Genomic DNA, 13,604 nt, shown 5'->3' with positions numbered 1-13,604 from the left:
GTGTGATTCACATTAAAATACATGTTTCTCAGGGATGCATTTGGGCATAAAAAGCAGGCAAAACAATACATGTGCCCAATTCAAAAATAGCAAGTGTAGCCCAATAATAATAATAATAAAAATGAACAGTGAAGCAACAAATTATTTCTTCACGTCAAAATGCCCTTTACTCACACCTATACAGTAGTCCTATATTCTGATGTCCTGCTCTGATGGACATCAGTTACAAATAAGATCAAACACCTCCTGGGTCATTTCAGACATACATCCTCATTGGGTATGTTGTTTTTGTGCAGTCAAGGTTGGTGAGACATGTGGTGGTACATCTATAGGCTATATAGTATAACATGCTGTTATGCTGCATTATGTGCATTGCTCCATGTTTTCTTGCAACATGATGACCACTGTCTGAACCCTGGTGAGATTCCCTTGTATGAACATGCCAGGGTGTATAAGGGGCGGCAGGCTCCACAGCAGAGGGACCATGCATTAGCAAGCCGATGACATTAAGTGGGGAGCTATAGTACTTTGGCAAGGGGGCTGTTGGGGGTGAGATTCCTGCTGGGGCTCCACAGCTGTTCTCTGGCCTGGTCTGGATGACAGCTCCATGGGCCGGGCCTGCTCTCTGCAATGTGCTCATCTGAGTCCAGACTCCATGCACCTCCAAGCAGGCAAACCGTATAGTGATCAATTTACCCGGTATAGTTTCATGTCAAGCCAGGAAGGAGCATAAAAATGAATATGTATTGAAATCACAAAGTCTGGGGTACACTTTCATCTGTGTGTGGGCGACTCTTGCTAAAGTATTCCATCACTTCATACCTCATTCTGTATAGGAGGCGGCCGGCAGCTGGTACTATATTGCAATGTGCTTCCATTCAGTTTGTCATTTTTAATGTGCAGACAAGCAACCCACTACAGGCTACACAAATGCATGTCTCCCCCCGCCCCCCTCCAAAATGTGTCTCCATGCTATTTGTTTCTCCACACATCTGTCTTTTTTTTCCTAAATGTTGAAAATATACTGATAATAAAATCGTTGGTTGTACAGCTCACTCAAGTTGAACAAATGGAATCATGTGGATCTTAGTAACGCTGTTGATCTAATGTGGATGTCAGACTTCATCAGTCATATGACAGTTTAACCCGTTTCATATCAAGGTCCATTATTTATTCGGCATTTGAGCCATGGACCATTTGATGAGATTTAGCCTCTCAGACCCCAAACTTAGAATAGTGTTTTTATCGTTGGATAACATTTTGTCCACAATTGCTGTATTGATGTGGTATACCATAGAACAGGGATACTCAAATAGATTTACCACATTACAAAAATGGCAAGGGGCCAGGGGCCAGTAGATAAAATTACGACATTAATGATACTTGATAACTTCTCTCTTTCAATTGCTTTATTTTCGCAAAATGTATCAAAGTACAATGTGCATGCACACAATATGTAAATAAATAAATGTGTTACATTTTCTTGCATAAACACAAAGAGCTGTTTCCATAACTGCACACATTATTGCACATAACATGAGTAGCTGTTATAATAACATAATAACATAACATGAGTAGCTCTTTGCCTGCCTGCCTGCCTGCCTGTCTGTCTGTCCATGAGTAGTTATTTGTCTGTCTGTCAATGAGTAGCTGTCTTACTGTCTGCCTGTCTATGAGTAGCTGTCTGCCTGCCTGTCTATGAGTAGCTGTCTGTCTGCCTGCCTGCCTGTCCAATTGTCCATGAGTAGCTGTCTGTCTGCCTGTCTGAGTAGCTGTCTGCCTGCCTGCCTAATTGTCCATGAGTAGCTGTCTGTCTGCCTGTCTATGAGTAGCTGTCTGCCTGCCTGCCTAATTGTCCATGAGTAGCTGTCTGTCTGCCTGTCTATGAGTAGCTGTCTGCCTTCCTGCCTGTCCAATTGTCCATGAGTAGCTGTCTGTCTGTCTATGAGTAGCTGTCTGCCTGCCTGCCCAATTGTCTATGAGTAGCTGTCTGTCTGTCTATGAGTAGCTGTCTGCCTTCCTGCCTGTCCAATTGTCCATGAGTAGCTGTCTGTCTGTCTATGAGTAGCTGTCTGCCTTCCTGCCTGTCCAATTGTCCATGAGTAGCTGTCTGCCTGCCTGTCCAATTCTCCATGAGTAGCTGTCTGTCTGCCTGTCTATGAGTAGCTGTCTGTCTGACTGCCTGCCTGTCCAATTCTCCATGAGTAGCTGTCTGTCTGTCTGCCTGTCTATGAGTAGCTGTCTGCCTGCCTGCCAGCCAGCAAGTTGGTTAACAGAAAATAAATTGTTATGGCTGAGTAAAATAAAATACAATAAACACAATTTGCCTGAAAATAGATTACCCAGCTATGACCTTTTTCATGAAAAAAAATGAGTAGTGATATGGCTGACTGAGTAAAATAAAACAATCTACCTGAAAATAGATAGCTATAAGTGAAGAGCAATTTCCGCAATTACCATTTCCGCAATTTCCATTTCCGCAATTTCCGCAATTTCCATTTCCACCATTTCCGCAATTTCCGCAATTACCATTTCCGCAATTTCCGCAATTTCCATTTCCACCATTACAATTTCCGCAATTTCCATTTCCATTTCCAACTATTAATGGCAGCTGGGTTTCATCATTCAAATAAAATAGAATTCTGTCCGTTTAGCTATAAAATTATGTCAGGGAATAGGGATACACAGTATATGTCTTTCATTTGCATTGCATCTCCCCCCCCCCCCCCCCCCCCCCAAGCTTTTATTTTCGTTCGAGTAATAGTACAACTCTAATAGTATTACTTATAATAATGTAATTATAGATAACTTCATTCAGATTTATTTATTTTTCTTCTTTTTTTTAGATTTTCATTGGTGGGCCAGTCATAATGGTCCCGCGGGCCTGATGTGGCCCGCGGGCCTGAGGTTGAGTATCACTGTGGTATACCATAGAAGATAACAGGCAAACGAACCAAATAACAATTCTTCTACATTCTCTATATTGTGTTGACTAGTTCAAATTAAGTAATTAAATGCAGGTGTTTAACAATAATTTAACTCTTGAGCGTAAAATGAAACCATTTAACCTTATTACAGGTCCATTTGGTTTCATTTTATACGCTCTCAAGAGTTGTTTACTGACTATCATTTAGCTGGGGACCACCTGGAACACCCTCAAGGACCGCTGGTTGAGAACCACTGATCTATGACATAGTATGCATGTTTCAACTATGATGCACGAGATCATTGGTAGCGCATCAATATCGGACAATATTTCATTAAAAATGCAATGTCGATATAAATATTTAACTATATATTTTCACCGATATTGATGCAATAATGTGACCGTTATAGGCTTTGAAAATGACGATTCAATATAGTGCATCTCTAGTTTCAAATTGAAACGGGTAGAGACATTTTCAACCTGATCCAACACGTTGAAATGATGAAATTAAACATAGTATAGTAAGTAATTAGTAAGTATAAACATGCAGAAAAGAAATGCACATTATGTGGCGCTGATCGTTCAAGCAGTTTGGTGGGAATTGCTCCGGCAACAGACAGTCACACAGACGTGTCATACGTAAACACTACAGTAGACAAAGCAAAATCCTCAACTTTAATTTAACTATAGAAAAATGGGTGGATAGTCACTTGGCTTAACACGGCTTCTCATTGCTTATACTGTAGGTTTTTGGTAACGTACTCCAAATGGTTTGGCCAATGCTGGCCAAATAGAACACCCAGTACATTACAATTTTAGAGCTACTTTCAAAATGACAAGCTAAACAAGATCTATATAACCACCAAAAACATATATTATCGAATTGCTGAAAATAGTTAAACGAGTATAACTGAGGAGGCTTTGGAATAGTGCCAATGGCATTACATAATAAGACTAACACACTTGAATGCATAAGGAAATTACAAAGACAAAAAATGTTAACTCCATAAATCCAATTTATTCAGTACGCAAAATATCGTAAAAAGTATTTTTGTGAGTATTTTAGGCCTTTTACACTGCCTGAACTGTAACTGAAGGGCACCACTGACAAGCCTGTGATGTCTTATATAACATAGTGTAACTCAAAAGTATAAATGGGTTATACCGAAGATGCGACAGAACATCTACTTCTCTGAACTCAGAAAGGAAGGTTGGCCTAGGCTGGGGTTTCTAGGAGCATAAATATCTTAAGCAAAAGGATGTTTAGAGAATGAGCCATTCTTGGGTGAAGAAATGAAGTTCATTAAAGTGAACACTTTCTTGGCAAAAGAGTCCAGACTTGTTACCTATATGTTCATATACATTTTAAGACCTACCGGTACTTAAAAGCTATGAATGCTCAAGCGAACCTTATAGCCAACCCAGGCCACATTAGTCTATATTAGACATACATTACAATTCAAGGCTAAAGCTTACAGTAGGCTATTCCAAATATGACACATGCTTACGTATTCCACAATGGCATGTACAATTGACTTTGAAGGTAAAGTATAGCTGCCATGTTTCAGCAAGGAAAGTCCTCAACCTATACACTATTAACAAAATAAAGCACTGCATTTTTTTTTCTTTTTTAACTTGACATTTTTTTTGTTATGCCCATTAGTACAGTATAAGCAGTCACTTCAGGTGTCAGGTTTCACTGTACTAAACTAAAGACATTTACAGAAACAATTTAACAAACTAAACTCTACTTAAGGCATTTAACATGTTTACACGTTGTAATACATGTCGGGCTATATGTATCTTTCCATTTCCATTACTCCGGGGACTCTGCGCGGTCGTCCCCGGTGCTCTCGGCTGCTGGTGTTGACGTAGTCTTGGGAGCTGTCGCTGGTCTGGGTCTTCTATTGGGCGGGCCGGGTCTCTTGCCTCCCCCCCGTTGGCTCTTGGCCAGCTCGGCCAGCAGACTGTGGCCGTTGAGGGAGAGGCCCTGCAGGGCCTCCAGGGCCAGGTCTGCAGCCTGGGCGTCGCTGTAGTCCAGGAAGGCCCTGTGCTGAGCTCCCTGCCAGGTGAGCCTCAGCGGTATGGACTCCCTCTCTCGGAGCGCCGTCTTCAGCTCGCTGACGCGCAGCCCGGACGGGATGCCTCCCAGGTACACCGTGGTCAGACTCAAGGGAAGCTTGCGCTGCTGAGACGCCGTGGGCTCACTTCCGCCCTCTTCGCCCCCCGTCTTCTCTTTCCTCTCCCGCCTCCTTTGTCTAAATACCTTTCCACCCTCTCCGCCTTCCCCTTTGCCACCTTCTTTGCCTTCGAACCTTCCGTTTTCCCTGCCCTCTCCTCTGCTTTCTTTCCTCACTCTCGGGGGCCGTCGTCTGGGCTTCTGCTCCGACTCCTCTCTGTTCCCGTCCTGCTGCTCCGGTTTGGATTCATCGTCGGCGTCCTGCGGCCCTGTGTTCCGTCTTGGCCTGCGCCTGTTCTGCCTCTTGGGCCTGTGCTCAGACTGGAACCCCGGCTCCCTCCGCTGGGCCCTCTCAGCTCCTGCAGGAGGCACGGCCCCCAGGGTCACGTCCTTTCCTGCCTGCTCCTCCAGAGCATGCAGCGTCTTCAGGACGGGGATCTTCTCCAGCATCTCTGTGTGCAGCTGAGAACACACAAAACTCAACTGGCTCAATGGTCGCTAATGAATGACTCACATGCAGCTAGTCATGCTCTGGGCCATGCAGCATGGTTGTCAACTTGTAGACAAGCAGCTTGTAGACAAGCTTGTAGACTTGTAGACAAGCAGTAGGGATACAATGGCAACAGATAGGTTACATAATACATTGGCGTTATTCGCGACTCGTGAGTGACAGAACCCCCAAACATGTTAAACACAGAAGACAGACCTGCATCTTTCATGTTATTATGAAAGGAACTGCATGCCTACATTGCAAATTGTATGTATATGGTCATGTTCAATGTTGTGCATATATACACACGTGCATATAAGCCTGTATTCCCGGCTGACGACAATAACACTCTGACTTACAGCACACGCACTCAGCCACGCACACACGTCTAACGGAGGTGGAATATTTTTAAGTGGTGCAAACCACTTCCTTAAGTGTGTGGGTAGCTGGCTGGCTGGCTGGCTATGAGCATACACACAAACACGCACATATTAACTGTATATATGGTGATTTCAGGTGTGCCAGTACAATACAGTACAGTAGAGGGACCCCCACACGGTAACTGTCATTTCTCAACCGTTTCGGACGCGGGGCGGCTCACCGGAATCGGGCCGGCACCCTGGGTGTGTTCCTGAGATCAGTGCACTGAAACTGTAAACTTCACTGGGAATTTAACTATTAAATAAAATAAAAAATAATCAATTGCTAAATTACCCGGAGCATCATATTCTGTAAAATAAATAGTGAGTATTGGACCACATGTGCCGATACCGATAGATCCGTCATAGCAGGCCAATATCAGCCCCACAAAGATGGTGGAGTTCTACAGTATACACTGTACAGTATGACCAGCCTTCTGGTAATCACAGTGACAAAAGAAATCATGATGGGGGGGGGGGGGGGGATATTTAACTTCCCTTCGCAGTTAAAAAAAGACATCGCTCCTCCTGGCTTCTTCTCAGGCCTCAAAGAGTGTCTGCAGAGTGCTTTGATGGCAACCGGTGCTGTAAAGGATATGCGGGGCTATTGTTTATACCCTGGCCTGTCTGACCTGGCTTTCCACTGCTCCTGCTCAGCCCTGCTGGCCAGGCAGAGAGGGGCCTTTGATGATCAGGCATGCCCTTCCTGTCTGTGAGGTCACTTGGTCCTGTTTACCGACGCGAGATGTCTTAAGGGACCCTGAGGTCATGTAGAAGCTTTATAGATGTTACGAATAAAAATCCCCGTAATTAGCATTAAAGAAAAAGGTTGTTCACTTTTACAGCCTTAAGACTATGAGCGTTAATTTAACCTAAAACAAAGGGCCGACTTCACTTGAAAAAGGTTAAAGAGCCATGTTGGGAAAAGTTAGTGGACTTGGCACCAAAAGAGAGCGGCGGATGCAGTTGACATTATTTATAAATCAACGGGTATCTAACTCGCTACAACATTCAAGAAACACAGATGGGCTCCTCCTCGTTACCTTAGTCCAAATGATCCCCTCCGGTTTGGGGCGCTGGCAGTCCGTTTTGATGACTCTAGTGGGCGTCAGGATGTAGTCCACAGTCAGGTCATGACTCTCCATCAGATCCTCTGGGATGTCCACAACCTAATTGGTACAAATGCAAGTTCAACAGAGCTATGAGAATGAGATATATATAATTTGTTACGGTTTGTTTTTATTGTATTATAATGTCCTGTACAAATAAACTCGCCATGGAAACTCCTTGGACAGCAGCATTATCTATAGTTTAAGTACTAAAGTTCTATTCGTAAAATATCAACCAGAGGTGAAAAGTGTCTCATAGGCTATAGCATATTAAAAACATATATGAAATATAGACAAAAGAGATGAGTTGTCAGTTTTTAGCAAGGCAATGTCAGTCCTTGTAGTTCTTAAACAGGATATCTTGAAAACTACTGGCTGAGTTTGCTGTGGATATGGGCAGGAATCCAAGGCCTTTCCTCCCCATAGGCCAGGATAAACCTAACCGTGGGAGGTTAGGTTTAGGGTGAGGGTTTGAGATAGGTTGTAGTTAACATTTGCAAGAACATTCTACAGTCCTTGACCGAAATGTATCTTTATTGAGCAATGTATTGAGCAGGTGTTTTTGATTCCATGTCTATTCCTCCACCAACAAACCCGTCAATACGTTTTTATTCAGGTGCAAAAAGAGACTTGATTTCTTATTTGGGAACTCGGCCCCGCACACCGTCTTCACTTATAGAGCAGTAGTTTTATTCAGATGACAAACGATGTCATCTGAATAAAACTACTGCTCTATAAGTGAAGACGGTGTGCGGGACCCCTTTCTTCTCATGATTCGCATTTGGTTGCCGGCTCATGACGCACCTGTCCTAGGTGACTTTTCTCTACATATTTGGGAACTCAAACCTAACTGAACTCACCTGGCAGTCGTGGACAACAGTAACCACCACAGTAGACTCGTTCACAGCCCCCATTGAGACCATCATGCCGTACTCCATGTCAGCATAGCCCTCTCCTTTTCCAAGTCGATAGCCTGAGCAAGATGGAAGCCAGAGATGTACTGAAAATAATGGACTGTCTTGCAGAAGAATTTCAACAAGAGTGTATAATTGGCTATTATATCCTTCTATATTATGCACTAAATATATAGGCTGAAAGAGATAACACTGTACAATAATTACTCATAAAGGTCAATATAACATATAACAGTCTTGTGTTTGAAAAATGAATCTTAATTAACCTTGCCGTATACAAGGAATGGACGACAACGCGCATGCAAGGAGGTGGCCTTGGAGGCAAACTCAAAAAAAAGAAAGAAAAAAAACTTCAGAATATTTCTCTCTAGTTTGAAATCAATGCGTGTACACATCCTCGCAATCCATCGGTTGGATATAGTTATGACGTTCCCACACGTCGTACGGTCTAAATGGGTTCATGTCTACAGCCCAGGACCCAGAAACCATAAAAGCATCATGAAAACCATGTGTCTTTGTTTGTACTTTACAGCCATCTGAAAATGCATGAATTGTTATAAACATGTCATCTCAATATTGCTTCAATTTTCTAAAAGTCATGCCCGAGTTGCACTTGGTTGTGTCTCATGCTGGTGTAACGCACTGAAAATAGCTAATCTACAATCTTTCAAGTCAGTGTGAGCTTGTAGAACCCATGTATTGTCGTGTGTTCATGTTTTGGTCAAATCTTCCAAAACCGGCAGCGTACACTTAACCAAATTTGATGTGAAAACAACATGCAATATTCTGTGCTACTGCCAAAGCACACACTGACACCATTACAGTATACACTTTATAATCTAAAAAAGGTTTAGCACATGTAAACTCAGAATAACAATGTGTTCTTTTTTTTTGTAAGTAAACGTTATTTTTGAGTCTAGAACAATGGACACGACCGGCAGAGTGCAGACAAAATGTATTTTTGTGGAAGCACTCCTATGGACAGAGTAAAGTTGAGATATAGAAATGTTGTGTATTTATACTTTCTTCTCCCCAGCTGCCCTAGCAGCAGGGGAACTCCAGGGCGTCACTCACACCTCAGACACACCCTTTTTATTGCATTTTGGGAATGTTACTGCACTACAGATATTAGCTCGCAGCTGCTGGTATAAATTCATCGCTAGTGAATCAGGTCACAAACACCCCTTTTCTAAGAATATAGACATTTGGAGTGGAGCTTAAGCCCATCACAATTATTACATAATCAAATGATTTCAATTTTGCATAAATCATAATAGTTTCAAACATTTTCAAAAAGCAGTGGAAATAGCAGATACAGTTCACAGGCTCACAAAACCTTGTGATGCGCTGTTAACATGTAGATTGGCTGTTTTGAAAGTATCAAATTATTTTGTCAGTGGTTTCTTTGTATAATGAAGTTATTTGCCAAATATTCCTGTGCAATTTCAGTTTACAAAGGCACAACATTTAATATCTACAGTATTTATGTTCCCATGTTCAATGCCCAATACAGAATTAAACGGTTAATCGCAATTATTTGTATGACAATTAATCGTCAAAGAAAATGTCATGATCGTGACAACCCTAGTGGAGCTATCCACCGGCTCTCACCTTTTTCAGACACGGCGACAGAGCCAATTACCAACAAGTCCACCTTCACCTTGTCATCCAAGCCAACAGGCACACTGAACTCTTTGACACCCTAGAGAATAAGGTTTGGAAAGGAGAGGAAAAGAACAGGTGACTTAGTTAGAAAACAAATACAAAATGCACATTAGTGGATGAGCTGGAATCATAAAAAACCTGTTAGTATTAATAAGACATCAATCGGCATTTGTAATACTCAGAATGTTCAAGTGAAAGAATGTGCATGTAGAAGTAGCAGTGTTGTTTTTGTCGACTAAAACTAAGACGAAAAATGTTCGTCGACAACCTTTTTTCACTGACGAAAACTAAATGGAAGCTAAATGAAAACTAAGCTATGATGACTAAAACTAAGACTAAATGTATTGACAATTTAAAAGACTGCTTTTGTTACCAAGGTAATAGCTTTCCTGTAGTCCCCAATAAAGACTAAAATGTGGACTAGTGGACAAGAGATCCAGTACAAGTCATTTTACACTTTGTTGCATGCTGAAAATAGCCGATCTACAAGCTTGTAGATCGGCTATTTTCAGCAAGTGTAAAATCAGTCATTACGACGGCATCAAGGCCCGCCAAAACACATTTTAGTCGACTAAATAAACTGTAGATTTAGTCGACCAAAGTCGCATGACATTTAGTCGCCTAAAAGTAGACTAACACCAAGACATTCCAGGTGACTAAAATGTGACTGAAACTAAATTAAAGCTATTCAAGGGACTATGACTAAAACTAAAATCAAAATGTGCTGCCAAAAACAACAGTGAGAGGTAGCTCTGACCTGAGCGGTAGAGCACACACGTAGTTGTTCCTTGGTGGCTCCCTCTGGAGGGGTGATCTTGTTGAACAGACCGGTACGCAGGCGAGGGGTCGGGACCAACAGGGTTTTTCTCGCCTGAGAGAAAGACCACGGAAATGAGGTGCATTAGAGCCATTCTGATTAGGGATGCACGATAATTCTGTAGCATAATCGGAATAGGCCATATCGGCTATAAAAGTGCCATATCGGTATCGGAATGGTTATTAAAAATCTGATTATCGGTTATGTAAGAAATCATCAATGAGTTCAATATAAATGTAAAGTGTCTAGTAGTACCTCTAGTCTAGAACAGCCGCCAAATCAAATACGATAAATAAAAATAAACTTTACATTTAATTTGTGTACTCTCCATTAGTAGTCATTCAGTTGTGAAAACAGACACTTGGAAAAGAGTAGGCATATAGGCTATTTATTGATTGAATACTTTATCAACAGGCTTTGGGCCAATAAGCCACTATAGGGCCTAGGCTTGTTTCCATTGTGGTCCTCTGTATAATATCGGAATCGGTCAGAATCGGCAGATATGACCCTGCAAATAATCGGATATCGGTCATAATTTCATAATCGTGCACCCCTAATTCTGATGATATATTGGTTGGAGATGCATTCGAATATATATGGCAGGTGAGCCATGGTGTACATTTGATTCAGCATCAGAAAAGTGCCACATGGTGTCTGATTGATGGGATACTATATTAGTAAAATATTTAAACAGCACATGGTTGGTGCAGTACTACAGTCAGACATTAAGGCAAAAAGGATTACACAAAAAAAGTCCTGGGGACTCGTTTCCATTGTGGTGTTACATTTCAATGAAGAACCAGGTCTCAGTGGGTCTCCTCATCCTTGAGACCCCCCACCACATTACAAGGTTACATTACCTGTAGCACTGCCATCCGGGCACCCTCCAGGGGCTTATCTGGGTCCACCTTCACCTCAGCTGTCTGGGTGAACGCATCGAGCTCAGCCACTCTGGCACATGCCGTGTAGGCACCCTGAGCAGAAAGAAAGAGGGCATGGGGGGTGAGTATAACTTACACACAGAGTGAGGAGGCGTGCCTGCTGCTGGGGTCTGTCCGGGTTAATTTTGACGGTCTGGCTGGACTTGAACTCCTGCAGGACACCGAGTCTGTCACATGCTTGAACTGCACCCTGGCCAGTAACCATAAAGTAAGACAGATAAATGCACATGGAGAAAACGTTTCACGGGCCTACTGTTTCGGGACCCTCGGCTACCTTTTCTGAATTTTGGACGGCGGTACCCTAGGGTCCCCTTGTAGGTTATTCCACTCTCCATAGGACGCAGCTTTACCTACCGTCTGTTCATGGAGACCTGTGCGGTCGCCTGAGCGTTGATGAGATGTTTCAACGATGCATCCAACAGCAGTAGGAGACAGCGGAAACGTGTGCGAAGCAGCGCTAATCGGAGTTGCCGTTAAGTATCTTTTTTTTTTTGGCTTCTCTGAAATTCTCTCTTCCTCACTTTTCATGTCCGGCCTCCCACGAGTCACGACACAACCGCAAAAAAACATTGTGCATGTACGTGGTTGGCCAATCAGAGGCAGTAACTAGGACGTGCAGCTAGCCAGTCGCGGTGCGGGACATGAAAAGTGAGGAAGAGAGAATTTCAGTTGGAAGCACTAGTTGGATTAATTCTAACGAGTTTATCGCAGTGGTTCTCAAATGTTTTAATTTCAAGGACCCCATCCCCCAGTGTGATATGCATTAGGCCACTGACCCCCCATAACTGTAACTAGAGTATCCATTTGGTTCCTAACTATCAATCACTTATAGCTGTGGACCACCTTGTACCCCTTGTGGTTATATAATATGATAAGAAAACCAATGATTTTTAATTAGCAGAACATTTAAGATAAGATAAAACTGTAAATGATTTGTGATCTGGTAATGCAGACTTTTGTTACCAAGGTAACCGCTTTCCTGTAGTCCCCAATAAACATAGTTGTCCTGTGCGCTCTCGCTGCCTATTATTATTATCGATATTGATATCTTAATATGTTTACATGTTTAACACGAGCCTACGGCATACTCGGTTGTGTTGTAGCCTGTAAGCTACACTATTATGTTTATTCTTACAATTAGTGTCGGGAAATGTCGTAAAACCGATTTAAAACAGTTTTTTTTTAAGAAAAAAGGAAACCCTCCGAGTTTAATACTATATTACTTCGCATCAGACCTGTACCTTGAAATTTGGGATTCTGTTGTGAACAGGCCTTGGGAAGTTGGCAAGGTTGTTTTCTTCAATGTAGTCCCAAACTTTCTCTCGAATGCTCCATTTCGTGATATCTGTGGTGAAACAAGAGCATCGGTGAGTTTGCAAAAAAAACAAACAAACAGACTAAAACATTGTGGACGATAATAAGCGACGTTTCTTGACCACATCTATCCTTATATCCGTGTAGCATAGATGCCTTTCTTCCATGCAACCATGATAATGATCCCGTTACGGAGTTAGCAACAACAACCGAACGAACGAACAAACGTCGCGGACATTTACCAGGATCTATCTTCGTATCCGGATCCATTGTTGTCTTTGTGGCACAAATTATTTTCACTCCAAACTATAATGTTTGCAACACGGCTGGACGCTAATAAGCTGAGGACAGACCGACAGACCGTGGCACATGGTAGCTCGCTGTCTGTCTGTCTGAAAACCTAGCAAACACACGCGTGTACGTACGTACACACATACATACATACACACGCGCACGCACACACACAACAGCAACAGCTGCTTGTCAATCCACTTGTTATTGCTCTGTACGGTGGCTCGCGACGACCAAAAATATCTCGTAACGCTGGACGCGTCACGCGTAGGTGGTTCTCAGCCTTTTATTTCCCTTTTTCATTGATTGATTGATTGAATACTATAAAACAGTTTACAAGTTCCATAAAAGGATGCTAAAAGGAATAAGGATAAATAAACCCAAAGAAAGCACTACCACAAATGGGGAGGAGTCGGAACGGGGGTGCGTCGGAATGCCGGTGTGTAACAGTCGGAATGCCGCATTCCGACGCATCGCCATTCCGACCATTGACTTCTATTGATCTATTGATCTTCTTTAATATTTCGTCATGCCTTTTT

General features: G+C 42.5%; 1 protein-coding gene across 1 annotated transcript; it reads right to left on the bottom strand.

Annotated features, from left to right (window-relative positions):
* Window positions 1-3,924: 3,924 nt before the first annotated feature.
* Window positions 3,925-13,240, bottom strand: mthfsd (methenyltetrahydrofolate synthetase domain containing). The gene is made up of 8 exons (XM_080778875.1): window positions 13,017-13,240; window positions 12,702-12,805; window positions 11,380-11,493; window positions 10,460-10,573; window positions 9,649-9,739; window positions 7,984-8,096; window positions 7,058-7,183; window positions 3,925-5,567 (listed from the first exon to the last, which is right to left on the bottom strand). The coding sequence occupies exons 1-8, from the start codon at window positions 13,042-13,044 to the stop codon at window positions 4,743-4,745; spliced, it is 1,515 nt and encodes a 504-aa protein (XP_080635001.1). The 5' UTR covers window positions 13,045-13,240; the 3' UTR covers window positions 3,925-4,742.
* Between the last annotated feature and the right edge of the window lie 364 nt (window positions 13,241-13,604).

Source organism: Protomyctophum bolini, assembly GCF_963924005.1.
Source record: "Protomyctophum bolini genome assembly, chromosome: 1".
In the NCBI taxonomy this organism is placed as follows: domain Eukaryota; kingdom Metazoa; phylum Chordata; class Actinopteri; order Myctophiformes; family Myctophidae; genus Protomyctophum; species Protomyctophum bolini.
This window is presented reverse-complemented; position numbering and strand designations above follow the sequence as displayed.

What these genes read in the sequence shown, in the direction of transcription:
- mthfsd (XM_080778875.1), bottom strand. Translation starts at nt 13,044, where the DNA reads ATGGATCCGGATACGAAGATAGATCCTG. An exon ending in GGATACGAAGATAGATCCTG is followed by an intron (nt 12,806 to 13,016) that starts GTAAATGTCCGC and finishes GTTTCACCACAG; the next exon opens with ATATCACGAAATGGAGCATT. An exon ending in CCCGGATGGCAGTGCTACAG is followed by an intron (nt 10,574 to 11,379) that starts GTAATGTAACCT and finishes TCTTTCTCTCAG; the next exon opens with GCGAGAAAAACCCTGTTGGT.